This window comes from Ranitomeya imitator, chromosome 4, assembly GCF_032444005.1.
Source record: "Ranitomeya imitator isolate aRanImi1 chromosome 4, aRanImi1.pri, whole genome shotgun sequence".
NCBI lineage: Eukaryota > Metazoa > Chordata > Amphibia > Anura > Dendrobatidae > Ranitomeya > Ranitomeya imitator.
Window position 1 is genome coordinate 298,918,940 of NC_091285.1, and position 24,519 is coordinate 298,943,458.

Genomic DNA, 24,519 nt, shown 5'->3' on the forward strand with positions numbered 1-24,519 from the left:
GCCTGAGGTCAGAACCCCAGTATTCTGGCTGCATGGCATAGAACCTCTTAAAATGTTGCATTACTTATGACGTTCTATGTAGAAACAAAAAGGAATATTCGGCCAATAGTGTGCAACATACTGGATAAAATATCTTTGTCCATCATTGGTCACAGCGTACACTGTAGTACTATTGTACAATAATAGGGTAAAAGTAGTTGTGGCGCCCCAGGGTCCTGGTCGTCACAGTGGTATTGCTTTCCTCTCAGGGAGAGTGATATTACATTTGGAGGCAATGAAGGACAACTGCATTCAGGTATCATAAACATGCAACACATTTCACACTCCAGGCCACCAGGGGGAGCTCTTGCTCCTATTTATTAGGTCACTCCCCACATTGGTAAAACTGGTTGCCTGTAGGGAAAGTTAGTCAGTTGCTGGCTGAGCCTTGCTCAGTTAGTTGGTCCCTGGCAGGGGTGGGATCCTGTCAGAGAACAAAGGAGAAGGACACAGAGCTGTGCATGACCTCAGAGCTGCAGCTCCTAGAAAGAGACATCAAAGGCAGAACTGTATTGCAATGAGTGTGCAAGGAAGTCTTAGCAAAGGAGTGGATATCAGAAGGGGACCAGCCCTACACAGGTTGCCTCCTTCTGAGGCACAGAAGCCCGGTAGCCGGAACACCGAGGGAGTAATGATCTTTATGCCTTGCTCCAGAGACCGGCATGACAGCTAATTTCACGTTACCTGTCTGCCTTACACCCAGGAGGCACGGTGGCACCCCTTAGAGGCTGGGGCATGATAGAGTCCCTATAAACCACCTCAAACCACCAGTCATACGGGTTTGTCCTATCCTATCCAGGAGACAGAGAGAGAGACATAACATCTACAACAGTTGTGAGGACCTTATGAGAAGCTTAGCAGTAAGGGACTACAACACCACAGCTCAAGGGAAGGCTACTGATTTCCACTTGGACAAGGGGACTCTGGACTTGCCTCCAAATCGGCCGGACTCTGCCTGCCCTGTGATCTGGTGCCCTGGACTGTGGATGCTGAAGTCTTCAGTAAAGGTATAGAGACTGCAACTGTGTCCTCGTTCTTCACTGCGCCTCTCACTATCCACCACCTACACACCGGGAAGCCCTGGGGATATACTTCACCTGTGGGAAGGTATACCATCTAGCTGCCATAACATCACCCCAGCGGACCACTTAAAGCAGCGTCGGTCATCCTGTCCAAATACCACAGGTGGCGTCATGAACACAAACTTTATCCCTTTAGAAACCTTTCCCTTTTACAAGGACGTCCCAGGGCCACAGACCGGGTCAGCCACCGTGACATCCCCCTGTGAACCGAAGGACCCGGTACCGAGTACCCCACGGCCCCATGGGGGCAATCCATAATGATATGAAAGGAAAAGAAGAGGAAAATGTATGTACTCATCTGGTTACATAAGTACCAAGGTACAGTACATGAGTATTGATTTACACATTCTATAATACCCCATAGACCTTTAATATTACAGCTATACACATGTGTACATTGTAGAACTAGATATGTAATTGTTTAGTCAGAGGAATAAGCCTTCATTCAGCAACTTTCATTCTTCTCTACATGTGATAACTAACGGTTTGTGCTTTATCGACACTGATATTAAATTGTTTCCCAAAGAACTCTATATCAGTGCTGCTGATAGTGAAGCACGTTGGCCTAGAATCATTTTTAATACAATGTTCAAAGCCCTTACACTCAAACATACTGTACTAAATGGTTTCTTTTACAATGTATTGAGAGCTCTAAAATGATTCAGCAGCGCAGTTATAAATTGAGAAGTGGAACATATCAAAGCTGTTACAATGTCACGAGCAGAAGAAATCATATACTAACATGAACACAATATATACTTCCAGCATTTGCCATTTTTAAGCAATAAATCCCATCTGATGGATGTCGGTATAAAATGAGCACACACAGTTCTACAATATGACTAAGTAATCGCCCTTAACAGCTGAAGAATAAAACCAAACTGAGCATTATATCTGGAGGCCTGGCTTGCAAGCAAAGAAAACAGCATTATGATGCTTCAAAGAAATTAAAACAAGTTACTATGAAGAAAGAAACCTTAAGGAAAGAGCTATATAAAACATCAACAAAACAATGGAATTTAAATGGGAACATCGCCCGCAGAAATAGCACAATGATAGCCTAGCCACGGAAGAGATGGAAGTTGCAAACTAATTTTTTTTTATCTTTTTGACTGACGGGCTGCACAGATGCATGGTGTAGATAGCAAAATGCTATGTCTACACAAAGCATGTAAAGAGCTCTTATAAATAGCCCATGAATATACATGAATTCTGTAAAAAAAAGATTATTTTACATTAAAAAGGCAAATGCAAGACATTAAAGGGAATATATTGCTTATAATTTTTCTAATTGAAACCAAATGCTGATTTATTTTTTATATGCTGTTTTAATTTTCTGATTGAATATTTCTTTTATTCTTTTTTCTGTTTATTATTATTAGACCGGGCTACTAAGATATGTGATCCACTGCAGCTACATGGACGTTAAGACACAATACTCTGGAGATTTTTCACTTTTATATAGTGTTGTGGGCATGCTCTATCATCTGTGTAGTGATTATTATGCCTTCTCCCATAAAATACTGTCAAATGGTGGATTCTGTGTTATCTATACAGGTCCTTCTCAAAAAATTAGCATATAGTGTTAAATTTCATTATTTACCATAATGTAATGATTACAATTAAACTTTCATATATTATAGATTCATTATCCACCAACTGAAATTTGTCAGGTCTTTTATTGTTTTAATACTGATGATTTTGGCATACAACTCCTGATAACCCAAAAAACCTGTCTCAATAAATTAGCATATTTCACCCATCCAATCAAATAAAAGTGTTTTTTAATAACAAACAAAAAAACCATCAAATAATAATGTTCAGTTATGCACTCAATACTTGGTCGGGAATCCTTTGGCAGAAATGACTGCTTCAATGCGGCGTGGCATGGAGGCAATCAGCCTGTGACACTGCTGAGATGTTATGGAGGCCCAGGATGCTTCAATAGCGGCCTTAAGCTCATCCAGAGTGTTGGGTCTTGCGTCTCTCAACTTTCTCTTCACAATATCCCACAGATTCTCTATGGGGTTCAGGTCAGGAGAGTTGGCAGGCCAATTGAGCACAGTAATACCATGGTCAGTAAACCATTTACCAGTGGTTTTGGCACTGTGAGCAGGTGCCAGGTCGTGCTGAAAAATGAAATCTTCATCTCCATAAAGCATTTCAGCCGATGGAAGCATGAAGTGCTCCAAAATCTCCTGATAGCTAGCTGCATTGACCCTGCCCTTGATGAAACACAGTGGACCAACACCAGCAGCTGACATGGCACCCCACACCATCACTGACTGTGGGTACTTGACACTGGACTTCAGGCATTTTGGCATTTCCTTCTCCCCAGTCTTCCTCCAGACTCTGGCACCTTGATTTCCGAATGACATGCAAAATTTGCTTTCATCAGAAAAAAGTACTTGGGACCACTTAGCAACAGTCCAGTGCTGCTTCTCTTTAGCCCAGGTCAGGCGCCTCTGCCGCTGTTTATGGTTCAAAAGTGGCTTTACCTGGGGAATGCGGGACCTGTAGCCCATTTCCTGCACATGCCTGTGCACGGTGGCTCTGGATGTTTCCACACCAGACTCAGTCCACTGCTTCCTCAGGTTCCCCAAGGTCTGGAATCGGTCCTTCTCCACAATCTTCCTCAGGGTCCGGTCTCCTCTTCTCGTTGTACAGCGTTTTCTGCCACATTGTTTCCTTCCAACAGACTTACCATTGAGGTGCCTTGATACAGCACTCTGGGAACAGCCTATTTGTTGAGAAATTTCTTTCTGGGTCTTACCCTCTTGCTTGAGGGTGTCAATGATGGCCTTCTTGACATCTGTCAGGTCGCTAGTCTTACCCATGATGGGGGTTTTGAGTAATGAACCAGGCAGGGAGTTTATAAAAGCCTCAGGTATCTTTTGCATGTGTTTAGAGTTAATTAGTTGATTCAGAAGATTAGGGTAATAGGTCGTTTAGAGAACCTTTTCTTGATATGCTAATTAATTGAGACAGGTTTTTTGGGTTATCAGGAGTTGTATGCCAAAATCATCAGTATTAAAACAATAAAAGACCTGACAAATTTCAGTTGGTGGATAATGAATCTATAATATATGAAAGTTTAATTGTAATCATTACATTTTGATAAATAATGAAATTTAACACTATATGCTAATTTTTTGAGAAGGACCTGTATATAGGTGTTAAATGGAGTCTGTCAACTGAAACTGACAGAGTAAACTAAGCACATAGCATTTTAGTGGATATAGTCTCTAGAAAAATCACTCCTTTAGTGTTCTTATAGCTGCCTCTGCGATACAGAAACTGAAGTTTAACCACATGTGCTAATTAAGGTGCTCGGAGCACCCTAGGTGTGGCTAAGGGGCCCAGAGAACTCTTCTTCTCACTTGTTTTTACTCCTTCTCTTGGAGCAAGCACTGTCTTCAGAAAAAAAAAATCAGAGACGTCAGTGCTGTCACTTACCAGTGCCCACAAGAGGATAGATTTTACTTAAGGGTTATATCCCCAACAAGGCTATGTGGTTAGTTTATACTGTCATTTGGGCTGAACTAGTTCAACTAGTTTTAAGGGAATCTGTCACCTCCTTTTTCGCATATAAGCTGCGGCCACCGCCATTAGGGGCTTAGCTACAGCATTTTGTAATGCTGTAGATAAGCCCCTGATATAGCCTGAAAGATAAGAAAAAGAAGTTAGAGTAAACACACCCAGGGGGCGGTCCTGTTCGTTCTGGGTCCGATGGACATCGCAGGTCCGGGTCCGGCGCCTCCCATCTTCATGCGATGATGTCCTCTTCCTTGCTTCTGCTGCGGCTCCTGCGCAGGCGTATTGATTTGCCCTGTTGAGGGCAGCATAAAGTACTGCAGTACGCAGGCGCCGGGTCTATATGCGCTTTCCTGGCGCCTGCGCACTGCAGTACTTCTATTTGCCCTTAACAGGGTAGAGAATTATGCCTGCACAAGAGTCGCAACAGAAGCAAGGAAGAGGGCATCATCGCATGATGATGGGAGGCCCCGGACCTGAGACGCCCATCGGACCTGGACCGTACTGGACCACCCTTGGGTGAGCAAAATCAAACTTGTTTTTCTTATCTTTCAGGTTACATCGGGGGCTTATCTACAGCATTATAGAATGCTGTAGATAAACCGCTAATGGCGGTGGCCATAGCTTATATGCAAAAAATGAGGTGACTGATTCCCTTTAACTAGTTCATTGTAATCCTGCCTGCGATGATAATGAAATAACTTTGATAATGAAATTAGTAATAAGAAGTCTCTTCTAGAAAAAAAGTGTCAGTATAGTTTTATGCTGAGTGAATCAGAGTGAAAATTGCAAAATATCATGATTATTTTAATATACTTGTTGACATGCACAAAAAATGTAAACTAAGTACCAAAAAATGTAACAACCTTTTAACATAAAACTGCATTTAAGCAATAGGTCATTACAAACAGAGTGATCTATTCCAAGTGTTTATTTCTGTTAATATTGATGATTATGGATAACAGCAAAGGAAAACCCAAAAGTCATTATCTCAGTAAGTGAGAATAATTAACAAAAAACACCTGCAAAGGCTTCCTAAGCGTTTAAAATGATCCCTTAGTCTGTTTCGGTGGGCTCCACAATCATGGGAAAGACTGTTAATTTGACAGATGTCCAGAAGGCAGTCATTGACACACTCCACAAGGAGGGTAAGCCACAGAAGGCCATTGCTAAAGAAGCTGGCTGTTCACAGAGTGCTGTATACAAGCATATTAATGGAAAGTTGATTGGAAGGAAAAAGTGTGGTAGAAAAAGGTGAGCAAGCAACCAGGATAACCACAGCCTTGAAAGGATTTTTAAGAAAAGGCCATTCAAAAATTTTGGGGAAAATGACAAGGAGAGGACTGTTGCTGGAGTCAATGCTTCAAGAGCCATCACACACAGACATATACAGGACATGGGCTACAAGTCTTGTATTCCTTGTGTCAAGCCACTCATGACCAATAGACAACACCAGAAGCATCTTACCTGGGCCAAGGAGAAAAAGAACTGGACTGACCCTCAGTGGTCCAAGATGTTGTTTTTAGATTGTAACATCTAATACTATCTAATAGACCTGACAGAATAACAAATCTGCAGGTGGTTGGGCATTTAGGAAATAGCGACCACAATATTGTGCAGTTTCACCTGTCTTTCACTAGGGGGACTTGTCAGGGAGTCACAAAAACATTGAACTTTAGGAAGGCAAAGTTTGAACAGCTTAGAGATGCCCTTAATCTGGTAGACTGGGACAATATCCTCAGAAATGAGAATACAGATAATAAATGGGAAATGTTTAAGAACATCCTAAATAGGCAGTGTAAGCGGTTTATACCTTGTGGGAATAAAAGGACTAGAAATAGGAAAAACCCAATGTGGCTAAACAAAGAAGTAAGACAGGCAATTAACAGTAAAAAGAAAGCATTTGCACTACTAAAGCAGGATGGCACCATTGAAGCTCTAAAAAACTATAGGGAGAAAAATACTTTATCTAAAAAACTAATTAAAGCTGCCAAAAAGGAAACAGAGAAGCACATTGCTAAGGAGAGTAAAACTAATCCCAAACTGTTCTTCAACTATATCAATAGTAAAAGAATAAAAACTGAAAATGTAGGCCCCTTAAAAAATAGTGAGGAAAGAATGGTTGTAGATGACGAGGAAAAAGCTAACATATTAAACACCTTCTTCTCCACGGTATTCACGGTGGAAAATGAAATGCTAGGTGAAATCCCAAGAAACAATGAAAACCCTATATTAAGGGGCACCAATCTAACCCAAGAAGAGGTGCGAAACCGGCTAAATAAGATTAAAATAGATAAATCTCCGGGTCCGGATGGCATACACCCACGAGTACTAAGAGAACTAAGTAATGTAATAGATAAACCATTATTTCTTATTTTTAGGGACTCTATAGCGACAGGGTCTGTTCCGCAGGACTGGCGCATAGCAAATGTGGTGCCAATATTCAAAAAGGGCTCTAAAAGTGAACCTGGAAATTATAGGCCAGTAAGTCTAACCTCTATTGTTGGTAAAATATTTGAAGGGTTTCTGAGGGATGTTATTCTGGATTATCTCAATGAGAATAACTGTTTAACTCCATATCAGCATGGGTTTATGAGAAATCGCTCCTGTCAAACCAATCTAATCAGTTTTTATGAAGAGGTAAGCTATAGACTGGACCACGGTGAGTCATTGGACGTGGTATATCTCGATTTTTCCAAAGCGTTTGATACCGTGCCGCACAAGAGGTTGGTACACAAAATGAGAATGCTTGGTCTGGGGGAAAATGTGTGTAAATGGGTTAGTAACTGGCTTAGTGATAGAAAGCAGAGGGTGGTTATAAATGGTATAGTCTCTAACTGGGTCGCTGTGACCAGTGGGGTACCGCAGGGGTCAGTATTGGGACCTGTTCTCTTCAACATATTCATTAATGATCTGGTAGAAGGTTTACACAGTAAAATATCGATATTTGCAGATGATACAAAACTATGTAAAGCAGTTAATACAAGAGAAGATAGTATTCTGCTACAGATGGATCTGGATAAGTTGGAAACTTGGGCTGAAAGGTGGCAGATGAGGTTTAACAATGATAAATGTAAGGTTATACACATGGGAAGAGGGAATCAATATCACCATTACACACTGAACGGGAAACCACTGGGTAAATCTGACAGGGAGAAGGACTTGGGGATCCTAGTTAATGATAAACTTACCTGGAGCAGCCAGTGCCAGGCAGCAGCTGCCAAGGCAAACAGGATCATGGGGTGCATTAAAAGAGGTCTGGATACACATGATGAGAGCATTATACTGCCTCTGTACAAATCCCTAGTTAGACCGCACATGGAGTACTGTGTCCAGTTTTGGGCACCGGTGCTCAGGAAGGATATAATGGAACTAGAGAGAGTACAAAGGAGGGCAACAAAATTAATAAAGGGGATGGGAGAACTACAATACCCAGATAGATTAGCGAAATTAGGATTATTTAGTCTAGAAAAAAGACGACTGAGGGGCGATCTAATAACCATGTATAAGTATATAAGGGGACAATACAAATATCTCACTGAGGATCTGTTTATACCAAGGAAGGTGACGGGCACAAGGGGGCATTCTTTGCGTCTGGAGGAGAGAAGGTTTTTCCACCAACATAGAAGAGGATTCTTTACTGTTAGGGCAGTGAGAATCTGGAATTGCTTGCCTGAGGAGGTGGTGATGGCGAACTCAGTCGAGGGGTTCAAGAGAGGCCTGGATGTCTTCCTGGAGCAGAACAATATTGTATCATACAATTATTAGGTTCTGTAGAAGGACGTAGATCTGGGTATTTATTATGATGGAATATAGGCTGAACTGGATGGACAAATGTCTTTTTTCGGCCTTACTAACTATGTTACTATGTTACATCCCTGCTGGCATCACTGCATGGCCTCCCATCCCCCACCTGCATTACACTCAAACTCACTTACTTGTCTGGGCCTTGTTGTGACTTCTCTCTGCTGCCGGCTCCATGCTGTGTGCCTCATGTCTGCTGTTTGTTCTGTGCATGCTCTGTCTGTGTGCATAGGGGGGCGGCTATGGCAACTCCTGAGTCTTATTGAGTCTGTGTGCACCTTGCTAAGGTGTCCCCGGCCAATCGCCATGAGGCTTCCTGTATTTAAGACATCCCCACCCATTGGTGGGGGCCTGTGCAACTTACTACCTCAGTCAGTTCTTTGCTGCTGAGGTGCCAGGCCCTGTCTCTGTTACTCTTGTATTCGCCACCCAGTGGGGCTTCGTACCCTAGCCTGTGTCCTTGTATAGCCACCCAGAGGGGCGTCGTACCCTGGCTTGTGTCCATGTCTCTGTGCCTTTCCTGTTCCTGACTTTGTCAGCCTAGTCCTATTCCTGTGTCCGTTTATATCCCTGCCTTAGTTTCCTTTCCCTGCTGTATGTACTCTGTGTCTTGCTTTGCTATGCTTTTGGCTCTGTTCTCTGCGACCTTGCTTTGCTCCTTGCTCTGCATTCTCTGACCTTGCTCTGCTCTCTGTGGTTTTGCTCTGGGCTCTGCACTCTGATTTTGCTCTGCTCTCAGCTCTGCACTCTGTGTCTTGCTCTGCTCTCAGCTCTGCACTCTGACTTTGCTCTGCTCTCAGCTCTCTGAATCTGGTGCTGAGTTTGAAATAAGGTATGCCTGTGGTTGGAAAGAACATTCAGATGGTCCTGCCCTGTGAAGCCTGTACTCCAAAACCCTGGGCCAGTAGGAGAGGCTTCCCCTGGCGAGAGTACATCCTCTCCATCAAAGATAATGACTGTTTCTCTGCCTTCTGGGTGCTTTGGTGTGTTTAAGCCGCCTGTCATACGGAATCTCCATTCTACAGCTCCAGAACCTGGTGTGGGCATTGTCTGATAATGGCCGAGCCCTGCTAAAGAGCAGTCTAGTCCTGCAAGGACAACTACAGCTCCAAGTTGGAGCCTTATACACAAAGAAGTTTGTTTTCCGTATGCTGTCTGTTATGCCCATGGGTCATTCTGAGCCAAGGTCTCTACCACCTGCTCTGGTCAAGAGTTCCAGTAAAGTGCTTTGTTTGAATCTACCCAGTCTTGAGAAGTGTCTGGTTCCCATGCGTAAAAGACAGTTAGCAGTGTCATCTTCTTCTTCAGCTGGTCTGCTAGTCATCGAGTCAAGGTGTGCTGATGTCACTGAAGATGGGGAAACGGTGACGATGTCTCCACACATCTCCAGCGACTATACCAGTAAACAGTTAGTCATCGAGTCAAGGTTTACTGACGTCACCGAAGAAGGGGAAATGGTGATGATATCTCCAACGACTATACCTGTAATCCGTTCCTAGGAACATCCAGGCTGTTTGGATGATTTCTTCTGGATAACGGGCAGAAGATGGTTCCTATGTCGTTACCTTCAGCGTCCTTGTGGCCGACTGGTGAAGATTTAAAAACAGAAGTTTGTTCCCCTCAATTTTTCTCTGACCCGGTGGAGGTGCTCTCCACACTCATCTCTAATGTCTTTTCCTATGTTCAGTATCCAAGAACTTCTCTGCTACCTGTTTGGCAGAAGTTGAACCTCGTGGGAGGGTTTCCAGTTTCCAAGTGTCTGGCTGGTGAAGATGTTAAGACAGCAGCATTCAAGTCCCTGTTACCCATCTACCTGGAGGAGGTGGTCCAGCTCATTGTGGAAGCTAACCCTGTTGAGCACCAAGAGACTTTGCTTTCTGAGATTCCTAATAAACCGTCTGCCTTATTCTACCCTGAAGATGTCATGTTGGCCTGGACTGTGTGTGGACCTATTCTTCTTCTGCAAATCATCCTGGCGAGCTTGAAGAAGAGGGGCCATAAAAAGGGGGTACTGTAACAACCCTGCTGGCATCACAGCATGGCCTCCCATCCCCCACCTGCATTACACTCAAACTCACTTACTTCTCTGGGCCTTGTTGTGACTTCTCTCTGCTGCCAACTACATGCTGCGTGCCTCATGTCTGCTGTTTGCTCTGTGCATGCTCTGTCTGTGTGCATAGGGGGTGGCGCCGGCAACTCTTGTGTCTTATTGAGTGTGTGTGCACCTTGCTAAAGTGTCCCCGGCCAACCGCCATGAGGCTTCCTGTATTTAAGACATCCCCACCCATTGGTGGGGGCCTGTGCAACTTACTCCCTCAGTCAGTTCTTAGCTGCTGAGGTGCTAGGCCCTGTCTCTGTTACTCTTGTGTTCGCAACCCAGTGGGGCTTCGTATTCTGGCCTGTGTCCTTGTTTAGCCACCCAGAGGGGCGTCGTACCCTGGCTTGTGTCCATGTCTCTGTGCCTTTCCTGTTCCTGACTTTGTCTTAGCCTAGTCCTGTTCCTGTGTCCGTTTATATCCATGCCTTGGTTTCCTTTCCCTGCTGTGCGTACTCTGTGTCTTGCTTTGCTCTGCTTTTGGCTCTGATCTCTGCGACCTTGCTTTGCTCCTTGCTCTACATTCTCTGACCTTGCTCTGCTCTCTGTGGTTTTGCTCTGGGCTCTGTACTCTGATTTTGCTCTGCTATCAGCTCTGCACTCTGTGGCTTTGCTCTCAGCTCTGCACTCTATGTCTTGCTCTGCACTCACCTCTGCACTCTGACTTTGCTCTGCTCTCAGCTCAGCACTCTGTGGCTTTGCTCTCGGCTCTGCTCTCTGTAGCTTTGCTCTGCACTCAGCTCTGTGCTCAGACTTTGCTCTTCTCTTAGCTCTGCACTCTGTGGCTTTGCTCTCAGCTCTGCTCGCTGTAGCTTTGCTCTGCACTCTGACAATGCTCTGGACTCTGTGGCTTTGCTCTGCGGCTCCGCTCAACTCTCGCTCTGCGGTTCTGCTTCTTGCAGTTCTACGTCTCTTGCTCTTGGCTCTGCCTCCTGCATTTCTGCACTTGGCTCCACCTCCTGCTCTTGGCTCCACCTCCTGCGTTTCTGCACTTGGCTCCGGCTCCTGCTCTTGGCTCCACCTCCTGCATTTCTGCACGTGGCTCCGCCTCCTGCTCTTGGCTCCGCCTCCTGCATTTCTGAACATGGCTCCGCCTCCTGCTTCTGGCTCCGACTCCTGCGTTTCCGCACTTGGCTTCGCCTCCAGCTCTTGGCTCCAACTCCTGTGTCTCTGTTCTGGGCTCTAGCTCCTGTACTTCGCTCTGCATCCGCTCTTGCGATCTTTCCCTACCTTTTCTTAAGTCTTCCTGTCTGAACAGGTTCTTACCTGTTTTACATACCTGCCTGCAGACCCGTCCCTACCGGTTCTTCCAGTGTCCCAGCTGTGCCCGCCTGTCTGCCAGAGTACCAGCCGTGCCCGCTTGCCTGTCTTTGTTCCATTCCCCGGTGGGATCCGCAGCCACAGCCAGACACCACCCTGGAGTAGCACCTGGTACCTTCCTGCCGCACAAGCCTGACCTCACCATCAGAGGCTCCAGCGAACACCAAGGAAGCTACTTAGTTACACCCCTTCCAGGGTAGTCTGGTCTGTGGCACCTTGGGGCCACACCACCGCACGCCCGCACCAACCAGTCTGGGCACGAGCGTGACATACCGTAGATGAAAGTAAATTTTGCGTTTTATTTGGAAATCAAGGTCCGTGAGTCTGGAGGAAGAGTGTAGAGGCCACAATCCAGGCTGCTTGAGGTCTAGTGTGAAGTCTCCACAATAAGTGATGATTTGGGGAGCCATGTCATCTGCTGATGTAGATCCAGTGTGTTTTTTCAAGATCAAAGTCAGCGCAGCTGTCTGCCAGGAAATTATAGAGCACTTCACGCTTCCCTCTGCCGACAAGCTTTTTGGAAATTTCATTCTCCAGCAGGACTTGGTACCTGTCCACACTGCCAAAAGTACCAATATCTGGATTAAAAACAACAGTATCACTGTGCTTGATTGGTCAGCAAACTCACCTGACCTTAACCCCATGGAAAATCTATGGGGCACTGTCAAGAGGAAGATGAGAGACACCAGACCCAACAATGCAGACGAGCTGAAGGCTGCTATCAAAGTAACCTGGGCTCCATAACACCTCAGCAGTGCCACAGACTGATCACCTCCATGTCATGCCGCATTGATGGAGCAATTGGTGCAAAAGGAGCCCGGACCAAGTACTGAGTGCATTTATTGAACATACATTTCAGTAGGCAAACATTTTGGATTTTAAAATCATTTTCATGCTGGTGTTATAACGTATTCTAATTTACTGAGCTAATGACTTTTGAGTTTTCATAGGCTGTAAGCCATAATCATCAACATTAAGAGAAATAACTCTTGAAATAGATCACTCTGTTTGTAATGACTATATATAATATATGAGTTTCACTTTTTGTACTGTAGAACAGAAATAAATAACATTTTTGATGATATTATAATTTTGTGAGAAGCACCTGTATATGTTTTTATATTTTTACTACAGGAAACATATATATCTTGGTACTGTGTTAGACGGAGGATAAAAAAATATTTAGAATTGAGAGTCCTCAGTGGTTGATACCTTTTAATGGCTAACTGAAAAGATGGTAACAAATTGCAAGCTTTCGAGACTACACAGGTCTCGGCCTGATGAAGAGACCTGTGTAGTCTCGAAAGCTTGCAATTTGTTACCATCTTTTCAGTTAGCCATTAAAAGGTATCAACCACTGAGGACTCTCAATTCTAAATATTTTTATATTTTTACTGCAAGCCCAAGATTCATCTTTTAGTAGTATAAATATGTCAATGCCTTTGTGCGATCAAAGGCATGTAAGGAAGTTGCCAATTCTTTATTATTCTGATCCTGCTCATAATTAATGTAAATTATCCTCTGAGCTGTTTATCTAGATGTGCCTATTTCATGCACTTGGTTAATACAGGTCATCTAGTTGGTATAAAAGCAGATCACATTTTAAATAGTTCATTAAAGAAGCAAAAAGTACAAGCTGATGGACTCAACAATAAATTCTGAAAGAGAGAAAAGTAATGTAACACTTACAGGACCAAAGGCATTACTGTCAAAGCTGTGCCCGTGATGGTCGCCTTCTACCCATACATGTCCTTTGGGAATCTTTACATATTGATTTTTATATCCTGTTGTTCTGTTGCGGGAAGAATAAAATAAAACAAACAACATAGTTATCGAAGACTTCTTTTTTAGAGCAATTTCTGAAATTATAAGTAAAATTCTGATAGGACAAGATATTTTTTCAGCTCTGTTATTATTTTATCTGCATTGTGCATTTTACGCATTTACAGAAATCCTTTGCATTTGTTTATATACCAGATAGAATAAAAATGGTGATCTGCACACAATTTGGTGACCTGGTTTGCCTAAATAAAGTTTTTACCGCTTTTTCAAATGTTAACGTTTTACTGGATTGTATCAGGGAAGAAATAAAGATACTAAGTAGTTATGCTACCAAATTTTCAGTGTATTGAGTCAATCTAAAGTGGACAAAATTGGACGAAAATGAACTTACATGTACATTTAACCAATTAGGCTACTTTCACACTAGCGTTTTTTTCAATACGTCGCAATGCGTCGTTTAGGGGAAAAAACGCATCCTGCAAAGTTGTCTGCAGGATGCGATTTTGCCCCATAGACTAACATTAGTGTCGCATTGCGACGCATTGACACACATCGCAACCATCGAGTGACGGTTGCGCCATGTTGTGGCGGACCGCCGGGAGCAAAAAACGTTACATGTAACGTTTTTTGCTTCCGACGGTCCGCCATTTCCGATCGCGCATGCCCGGCCGGAACTCCTCCCCCACCTCCCCGCACCTCACAATGGGGCAGCGGATGCGCTGGAAAAATGCATCCGCTGCCCCCGTTGTGCGGCACATTCACTGCTAGCGTCGGTACCTCGGCCCGACACACTGCGATGGGCCGAGTATGACGCTAGTGTGAAAGTAGCCTTAGTGAAAGCTATATGTCAGTGCTGGGGTCAGCATGTGTGGAGGCGGCTCAGAGGTTGAGATGCTCCTACATGTGGTAGATATTACACAGCAGGGATGTGCCTATAACAGCAGGAGTGCAAGATGGGCTCAGATTGCTGCTGTTGACAATTTAAATGTTGCTGTCAAACTTTGACAGTAACATTTAATTAAGCAGTTGCCAATCTGCATACACCAGCTGCCATCTTCTCATGTGAAGCTCAGCCACAGGCTAAGCTTCATCTAAGGCTGTGATTTATACTAACCACTGCTCTACTGCATTGCAGAATATAAGATAAGTGATCAATCTCAGTTTCAAGTCGTTTAAAAGGACTAAAAAATTAAGCAAGACATTTGAAAACAAGCTTTTAAAAATATTTAAAAAATAAAATAAAAAATATAAATAAACATTTGGCATGGCCGTGTTTGTAAAAGTCTGGTCTATCAAAATTTCAAATGGATTAATACCATACAGTAAATTCTGTAAAGAAAAATAAATAAATGAGAGACGCCAGAATTGTGGCTTTGATGTCAGTTCTCCCCTCTAAAAATACAATAAAATGCAATTGAAATATTGCATATATCGCAAATTGTTACTATTAAAACCATCAGTTCACCATCAGTAAGAACAAGTCTTCACAAGGCTGTACTGGTGGAACATGGTGACACAAATTAAAATGTATTTATTTATTTGTGTTTTACAAATTTCTGAATTTATATCAACACTTAAATAATAAAAACAAATGCATGTTTGATATCACTGTAATCATAATTACCCAGAGAATCAAGTTTCCAAGTAATTTTTACTATGCAAAAAATACCATGAAAACAGAACTAAAATGTTGGAATTTCACTTTTTGTACTATTTCATCCCACTTGGAATTTTCAGCCCATTATAAGAAAGCAAAATATCCCTCAAGCTATATCAAAGGAAAGTTTTAAAAAAAGTTATGGCTCTTGGAAGAAAAGGAGGGAAACATGCAAATGTAAAAACAAACATTGGTTGCGGAGACAAATTTGTAAATTTGGGCGGTTTATCATTAGAAGATGATTCTGAATGGTTTGTAAAAGTAGAATAAATACATTTACTAATATACACTGGCTTAACAAAAGGGTAACAACGTTGTCAATTTTTGACCTTCGGGCTCCATATCTCACCATCCACTAAATCTTCGAACATGAGGCTACCATCATTTTATAGACAATCATCTTGGCTATCTCATATGTAAATCTCATACATAAATTTGACTTGCAGCTATTTAGCATATGGTTAGTTATGCAGATTCTCGCCATGTTACTGCATTGTTAAACGAGCAGTTTTTATCAACATATGAAAACCCCATTAAAATGTTATTTTAAAAAGTTCAAGAGAGCAAACAAAACTTGAAAGAAAAACAAAGTTCAAATGCTTTTTTTTCTGTAGGAAGCACGTTGTATATTAGTTTCTATAGTGGCAAATTAGACAATGCCTTTAACGAATACATTAAATGAAAATTTTCAGGCTGTTGGTTTGTAGGCAACAGTCACGGGTTGGAGACCAGCAGTACACAATGTAAAGCGCAGAGCACTGTGGAGAAATGTAATCTCGGGAAAAATGTCTCACTATCCCAATGGCAAAAGCTTTAATTGGGCACACAACCTGACGCAGCATGTGCTCATTAAAATTTAAATGAGCTCTCTTGATGATATGTGTGCGATATCATGATTGCCGTGGTAGAGGCCTCACAGGACACAGGCTAACAGAAGGTAGCATCGCAGACGGAGCAAATTAAAGTAATAACATTGGTGTACTTTGGAAGGAATGCCTAGAAAACACATAATAGCAGCATTAAACACAAAAATATTACGTGTCAAAGATCAAAAGTCTTCTAGTACGTACAGAAGATATATTTTATCCTAGAATTATTTTTATGACATGTACGTTATATACAAAGTAACTAAAGCCATTTAACTGAAGACAAAAAAAATACAAATATATGCTGCATATAATTCTGCATGCCTCTTATATATTGAACTGTTACTAAGCCTCCTTTATGGGTGGCTTACTCTACGCATTTCAGTATCTCACAGTTCCCTCAAAAGGATAGAAAAACCTTCCAGACGTTTGCACATTCTAAAGTGCTGAACCTGGAGCCAAACGATGTATGACCAATATGCGAAGACACAAGTAAAGTATTCGGAATGTCTTCCAGCTCACTTCAGAATGCTTTATTAGTGGATGGAGCAACAGCTAATATTGATTGGCCCCTAAAGGACTTTTTGGGGATCATCCAGTAGATCAAGTAGCAAACATGCGAAAAAAGAAAATCCAAAGTTTTGCTTACAATTTCTTTTAAGCTAATTAATTCATGATGCTACTCTTACAGAGATCTGGCACAAACTGGTATACTATTAGCTTCATTGGAACCTGGCACCAGATTTTAGCTTCCAGATCCAAGAATAACATAATGTAGAGACAGAGAACCTGATTCAAGCGATGTGTCACTTCCTGGGCTCCGTTTTGTGTTTTTAATATAATCCATGTGTTATCGGCTTGAGATCTACCAGTTCTCTAAATGCTGAGCTCGGTATAACCCTACCCCCACCATTGATTAATATCTTTCTGTGTACGCTGTGCACAGGCAGAAAGTTGCCAATAAGTGGCAGGCAACAGAGCTCATGAATATATTTGACTACCTGGCAGCAGATTTACTAGTCCTCGATTGATAATCTGCTGATAAAATAGTGATTTTATCAAAATTGCACAAAACAGTTAAGTAAGTGACTCATTGCTTGAATAAGAGTCTCTAGTCCAACATTGTTATACTCCATGAATAAGTAGGAAGCATTGACCTGCCCTCTGTCACAAAGCGAAATTCAATATAAATTTCACCACACATATGGTGATGCAGAAAAATAACAATTTTATTACACTCTGTGACAACAACAAAATAATTGTCCCTACACTCAGGGACGTTTCGACCTATCCATGGCTTTATTCAATACACGGTGCAAAAGAAGAAAATACCATAAATGTCGTGTTCACATAGTATAGTTTGACAGTGAATGAAGTAGGAGGAGTACAACAAAAATGAAAAACATCTCATAATCCCAATGAAAACAGAATGACAAAGAATATTTACATTGTAAAGTCAGTGCAATACAGAGTCAACTTGTTAGACTTGGTTCACATTGCGTCAAGGCAGTCCGTTAGATGGACTACGTTACACCGCGGCATAACGTAGTCTGTTACAGCCGCCATTGACTGCAATGTCGGACACATTTGCAGCGACATATTGAGTACGGCCTTGGATAGGTTGAAACGTCCCTGAGTATAGTCACTCTAAATCTTTTTTTCTGCTTGACAATTATTTTGTTGTTGTCACCGCGTGTAATAAAATTGTTATTTTTCTGCTTCCCCATATGAACAGAGTGTGTGGTGAATTTTATAGACTACGAATAGGCAGAAAAAAAACCTGGTAACAGATTCATTTAAGTGTATAAGGAAATTGTACTTAGGATAGCTCTGTTTCATTTAACTGCTGAATTCTTTTGGAAGAATTAAAACGCAATACATTCATTACCTATCAATGAGCAGCACATTGCAGCGCCTGAAAAACAACTCATTCAACAGCAGGAATACAGGTGTTGACAGCATGGATTGAGCATATGGAGAGCATAGCCCCATATGTGAATGTGCAGTGTATCTAGGAGATAGATCCGGAGTATTCTTCTTATTAGTATCTACTAGTCAAGAAGATGAACTGTCACAATAGCTTTAGTAAGCCCTGATGACCATGTAACAATTTGTTTGATTAATCAAGACTTGAAGTTCTAATTGTAATTCGTACCCACACCGGCACCTCCAGACCGGCCTTAATAAACATCTGTCATGTTTCCATTTAAGTTTCACAGTGATTTATCCAGCCAGGCAGCTTCTTATATACTTTTTAATAGCTGCTCTGCACAACACGTCAGGTAAATTTCTGCTTCATTGAAGAAAAAGAAGACAATTCCATTATAAAACAGATTAAATTTATTAGCAATAATAAGCGGTGATCGGGAGAGAGCTATACGCTCGCTAATGTTCGGCATTTATCAGAATGCTTGCAAAGCATGCATATTAGAAGATGGCTATTACAACAGTTAAGTTCTTAAAAAGGCCAGGTGTTTTAGGAATGCTGTCCTTCACCGCGCAATTGAAGCAGCGGCAAATGCAGAACATGAAAGCATTTTATTAGAAAAGAATTAAAAAGAGACTTCTTAGACAATGCTGTAATTTTAATCTGACCACAAGTGTGTTATCTTAAAGTGTGTTTGCAGTCACTCTGTCTGAGTTCAGACTTATGGATCCCTCAGCGCATGCACTATGCACTTTGAATATTTACCAGTTTCTGAGCTGGGACCAGTATGTGTTGTACATTCTCCCAGCCAGAGCCAGTCTAATGGGCACAGCCTCGCTCCATACGCTTGTATGCAGCGAGGCTGTGCCCTCTATTCGGCCATGCTCACTGGATGGCCACGAAACTAGTCTGGTCGCAACCTCGCTCCATACAAGTGTATGGAGCTGGCCGTGCCCACTACTCAGGCTCTTTCCTGGAGTAGGTATGATGCATGCATACCCCCCAGGTCCCAGCTCAGAAACAGGCAAATCCTCGCAGATCAACAAGAAAAGTCTGATCATTACAGATGAGCTGATCAATCTGGAGTTGAATTTCATTAAATTCATGGTTGCACACAAATTCAAACATGTTGAGATTGACTTCACAGTTCACAAAAAAAACCGTAGCCACCTTTTATCTCCTCCCGAAAATCCATAAGGACCTGAAGTCACCACCCGGCCGCCCTATAGTTTCAGGGAGGGGTAACTATCTCGAGCACGTCAACTCTTGGATCGATTTCCACCTCCAGCCCCTTGTCACGGTTCTTCCGTCGTACCTTAAAGATACTGGTGAGCTGCTCCGTCGGGTCGATGGCCTCCATTTTGAGGGTGAATCTCTACTAGTCTCAGCGGATGTCGAGTCCCTGTACACTAGCATCAGACATAAGGACGGCATTGCTGCAGTTAAGTTTTTTCTAGAAACATCTACTTTGTCCATGGGACTTAGGGGACTCCTGCTGAGGCTACTGGAGTTCACCCTCTCACACAATTTCTTTGTGTTTAAGGGGTCCTTCTACCTGCAGCTCCAGGGGACAGCCATGGGCGCGGCCTTTGCGCCGGCCTATGCTAACCTGTTCCTGGGGCTGTGGGAGAGGGACCTCTTCCTGTCGGACAGGCTGTCATCGATGGACCGTATCCCCTTTTGGGTTCGGTACATCGATGACATCCTTTTTGTCTGGCAGGGTGAGGCCATCGACCTGGGACAGTTCATCGAGCGCCTCAGCAGTAATGACCTGAACATCAGACTCACGTGTGTCTGGGATAAGTCTAGTATTAGTTTCCTGGATGTAGTGGTTGCTAAGGATGCGTCTGGGGCTATTTACACTGACATCTTTCGGAAGGTCACATCGACCAATATGGTGTTGCACGCATCATCGTGTCACCCCAGACATATGGTGTCTTCGATACCGGTTGGCCAGTTCCTGCGTTTACGGAGGATCTGCTCGACAGACTCCGACTTTGAGAAGCGCGCTATGGAACTGACCAACCGATTTAGTGAACGCGGTTACAGTAGACGGATTATTAAAAAAGCCTATCACAGGGCCAAATATTCTACGCGTAATCGTCTACTATATAAACCTCAGGGGGAAGATAGAACTAATGGCGGTGATCAACTTCGGTTTATCACTACGTATAACCTCCAGGCTGATAAAGTAAGATCGGCATTGACCAAGGCCTGGCCTATTTTGCAAACTGATTCCACCATTGCAAAATTCCTTCCTAAGAGACCTCTCCTCACCTTTAGGCGAGCGAGAAACCTGAGAGACCTGCTAACTAAAAGCCACTATGATGGGCAGGGCCCTAGAACTTTCCTAGACAATATACCGGCTCCGGGGGGTTCTGTGCCTTGCGGCCGGTGTGTCGCGTGCCCGAATATGGATAGATGCGATACATTTTTGAGCTCTAATGGGTCAAAAGAATATAATATCAAGAAACGCATCACCTGCACGTCCAGGTACGTAATTTATTACGCTACCTGCCCGTGTGGGTTGATCTATGTCGGGATGACCACCAGGCAGCTGAAGGTGAGGATTCGGGAGCACGTCCTGGGGATTGAGGCTGCTGGTGCCCAGAATGATACAACCTTACTGAAGACCATTCCTAGGCATTTCCTGACTAAACATCAAGGGAATAGTTCGCTCTTTAGGGTCCGCGGTATTGACATTTTGAATGTCAATATCCGCGGAGGGAATTTATTTAAGCGCCTTGGCCAACTGGAGACACGCTGGATCTGGTTATTGGATACAGTGTGCCCATTGGGCTTGAACGAGAATATCAGTTTTGCCCCCTATCTGTAGTCACCACACTGCTGTGTTTTTCTGCCGCTCCGCATCATCTTTTCGTATTTTGTTTTTAACTCTTTTATTCTTTGTTATTTAGGATCCGTAGCTCTATACGTTGCTGTTATGGATACTGGTGGCCTATATTATACTGGCAGTTTGAAGAATGAAGCGTGGCTTTACAAGCGGACATGAGACTATAGAAACATGTACTTTTTGGACTCTACCAACTTGTATGCCTATATGATATGCACTTATATTTTGTACTGTATATATGTCTTTGTTTCTGCCGCGGCGACCATTGTGCTATTTGCCACCACCAGGTGTTTTACTTATGCCTAATATTGTGCTTATTTATTACTATTTGTCCTGGGTTTACTGCGGGTAGTGCCATTGGCAGATTATATGTACTCCATCTTTGGTTCTGGTATGGGTTTCCTAATATTTGCTGGTCATTGGGTCATTATGATATAGATCGTTTTGGTTATAGTCAATGCTTTACCTTGTACCTGGGATCCCTCCTGACCTGCGGTGTGTCCGTTTTGTTTTGTTTTATTTACTTTTGCGGCCGTTTGGTCGCTTCATATCCCTGCCCTCTTCTCTGCCCATTCCATCTATGGCCGCCGTATTCTCTTTCTATGCACGCGCGCATGCGCGGCTTTCCTTCTGCCGTCCCGGCCTATAGCCATGCACTTCCGGCTGACGCGGGGCCCCGCGCACTTCCGGTTGTGCTGGCTGGATGCTGGGGGCGGAGGGAGGGTACGCTGCATGGCGCGCTGTGCTCTGCGGTCCACTATAAATGACCGGTCCTTGCCCTCATGACATCTTGCGCCCCCTGAGGAAGGTACATCCACCGAAACGCGCGTCGGGGTGTCTCAGTGTCCCCCACGCTGGTCCGGACCCGCCACAGCAGGTAATATGTACAGCGGACCACTGTGTCCACATACCTCTCACTATACTCTTATGTATTACTTATGCTGATATTCAGCCCTCTCTAGGCAGCATTGTTGTAAACTTTATGCTTAGGAGGTGGCCAGCATGAGGCTGTGTGCTCTGTTTCATTGGCTGGGTGGTTCTGGACCTTTGTTGGGGTCACCGTACCTTGGGTGACTGTGTGTTTTTTATGTTGCTTGTGGCATGTATTTTGTCATCTGCTGGTCCCTTCTGCACCATTGTTTTTGGTTTGTTGTATGTAATTTTATAATTATTTTGTAATAAAGTATTTTTTTAGTGGATTCAGTGACTGCATCTGTCCTTGTTTTTTCTTATGTTATTCTGGCAGTTATCCGTATTGTCCATGGATGGTGGGTGTATGATCAGTTATATGTACCATCATTTATATTTAGGATTCTTTCGCACCACCAACAATGCTTATTAGAATACTTCTACAAATTCAAACATGTTGAGATTGACTTCACAGTTCACAAAAAAAACTTGTCGAGCACCATTTCCCAAACTGCCGAAGTATCAGAGAGCAGGCTAATATCATTTTGACTGCTACATGGCTTCCCCTGCAGCTAGGACATCTTATGGATTATCAAACCTTTTGCAGTGGTGGTCAGTTCCTGGGCTGTCACAGAAGGGCAGCTTTTATTGGAACATAGTTTGTATGGCAGAGTCATTTTTCAAGTCCACAGTCACTGGGTATGTCTCTATTGTAAAGCGTAATCTTTTATGGTCAACGGGGTCCTCTCTCCTGTATAGTGTAAACTTTTAAGGTCAATGGGGTCCCCTGTCTCTCTTTATCTCTACTGTGGAGTGTAAGTTCTTATGGTCAGTGGGGTCCCCTCGATCACCTGTAGAGTGTAATCTCTAATGATTGGTGCAGTCCTATCTCTCTTTTCTTTAGAGTGTAAGCTCTTACAGTCAGCTAAATAATCTCTCTCCTGTAGTGTGTAAGCTTTAACGGTCAGTGGGGTCTTCTCTCTCCTGTATAGTGTAAGCTTTTACTGTCAATGGGGTCCTCTCTCTCCTGTATAGTGTAAAGGTACCGTCACACATAACGATATCGTTAACGATATTGTTGCTTTTTGTGACGTAGCAACTATATCGTTAAGGAAATCGTAATGTGTGACAGCGACCAACGATCAGGCCCCTGCTGGGAGATCGTTGGTCGCTGAGGAAAGTCCAGAACTTCATTTCGTCGCTGGACTTCCCGCTGACATCGCTGGATCGGCGTGTGTGACACCGATCCAGCGATGTCTTCACTGGTAACCAGGGTAAACATCGGGTTACTAAGCGCAGGGCCGCGCTTAGTAACCAGATGTTTACCCTGGTTACCAGCGTAAACATTAAAAAAACAAACAGTACTTACCTTCAGCTGTCTGTCCCCGGCGCTGTGCTTCTCTGCACTCCTCCTGCATCCTGTGTCAGCGCCAGCCAGCCGGAAAGCACAGCGGTGACGTCACCGCTCTGCTTTCTGGCTGACCGGCGCTGACAGTGCAGAGGAAAGCACAGCGCCGGAGGACAGACAGCTGAAGGTAAGTATGTAGTGTTTGTTTTTTTAACGTTTACGCTGGTAACCAGGGTAAACATCGGGTTACTAAGTGCAGCCCTGCGCTTAGTAACCCGATGTTTACCCTGGTTACCGGGGACCTCGGGATCGTTGGTCACTGGAGAGCTGTCTGTGTGACAGCTCTCCAGCGACCAAACAGCGATGCTGCAGCGATCTACATCGTTGTTGGTATCGCTGCAGCGTCGCTTAGTGTGACGGTACCTTAAGCTTTTGTGGTCAATGGGGTCCTCTGTCGCTCTTTATCTCTTTACTATGGATTGTGATCTCTTATGGTCAGTGGGGTCCCCTCTTTCACCTGTAAAGTGTAATCTCTTATGATCAGTGCAGTCCTCTTACTGTCTCTTCTGTAGAGTGTAAACTTTTCTAGTCAGCGGGATCCTCTAGCCTGTAAAGTGTAAGCTCTTATGGTCAGTGGGCTTCTCTCTCTTCTCTCACTCGTGTATTTTCTGAGTAATAACTAACTTTCCATTATTGAGATTCTTGCAAACTGAATTTTTTGGGGGAAATATCTCCACATTTGAATGTCAAAAGATTTTCTAATTTCCACTTATCATATCTGAAAAGAGGTTAAAATTTTTTCCAATACTTTTAAACCTACATTGATTTGTCTTATCACCGTAAAAATTGGTGCATCAGTATTAATCCACTTCTGCAGCAGCACTAGCTTTCTAGTTTTAACTCTGCGATCTGGCTGTGGTAATCCATGGAAAGAAAAAGAAGAAATGCATATATGCATGCATGTATAACAATACCATCCATTGCTGTACACTTCAGGATGGACACATGACAGTTTAGCTTCCGTTTTTAAGAATAAAAAATACCAAAATCTCAGAATAGGAAAATAAATGTAATTAGGCAAAAGACAGTGTAGAGGTTTTTATGGTCTTACTGATGATGATCATGATATGACATGTTCTTATGTTCTATATACATAGAGTACTGTATATGTCTCTACATGAAAGGACTTAGTGTGTTTCATTTATGACCACTCATTATTATTCTGCTTAGTTTCTCTCTAGTCTCATACAAGTTGCTTCTACATGGAAAAAGAAGACGGAGACATATTTCTGCTATTTACAC

At 43.2% G+C, this 24,519-nt stretch overlaps 1 protein-coding gene across 1 annotated transcript in view; it reads right to left on the reverse strand.

Moving 5' to 3' along the window:
• IMMP2L (inner mitochondrial membrane peptidase subunit 2) overlaps nt 1–24,519 on the reverse strand; it is a 1,988,725-nt gene that overhangs the window by 477,817 nt on the left and 1,486,389 nt on the right. The window contains exon 5 of the mRNA XM_069764790.1: nt 13,564–13,666. Within this exon, the coding sequence (XP_069620891.1) occupies nt 13,564–13,666 (103 nt within the window). The remainder of the gene's footprint in view (nt 1–13,563; nt 13,667–24,519) is intronic.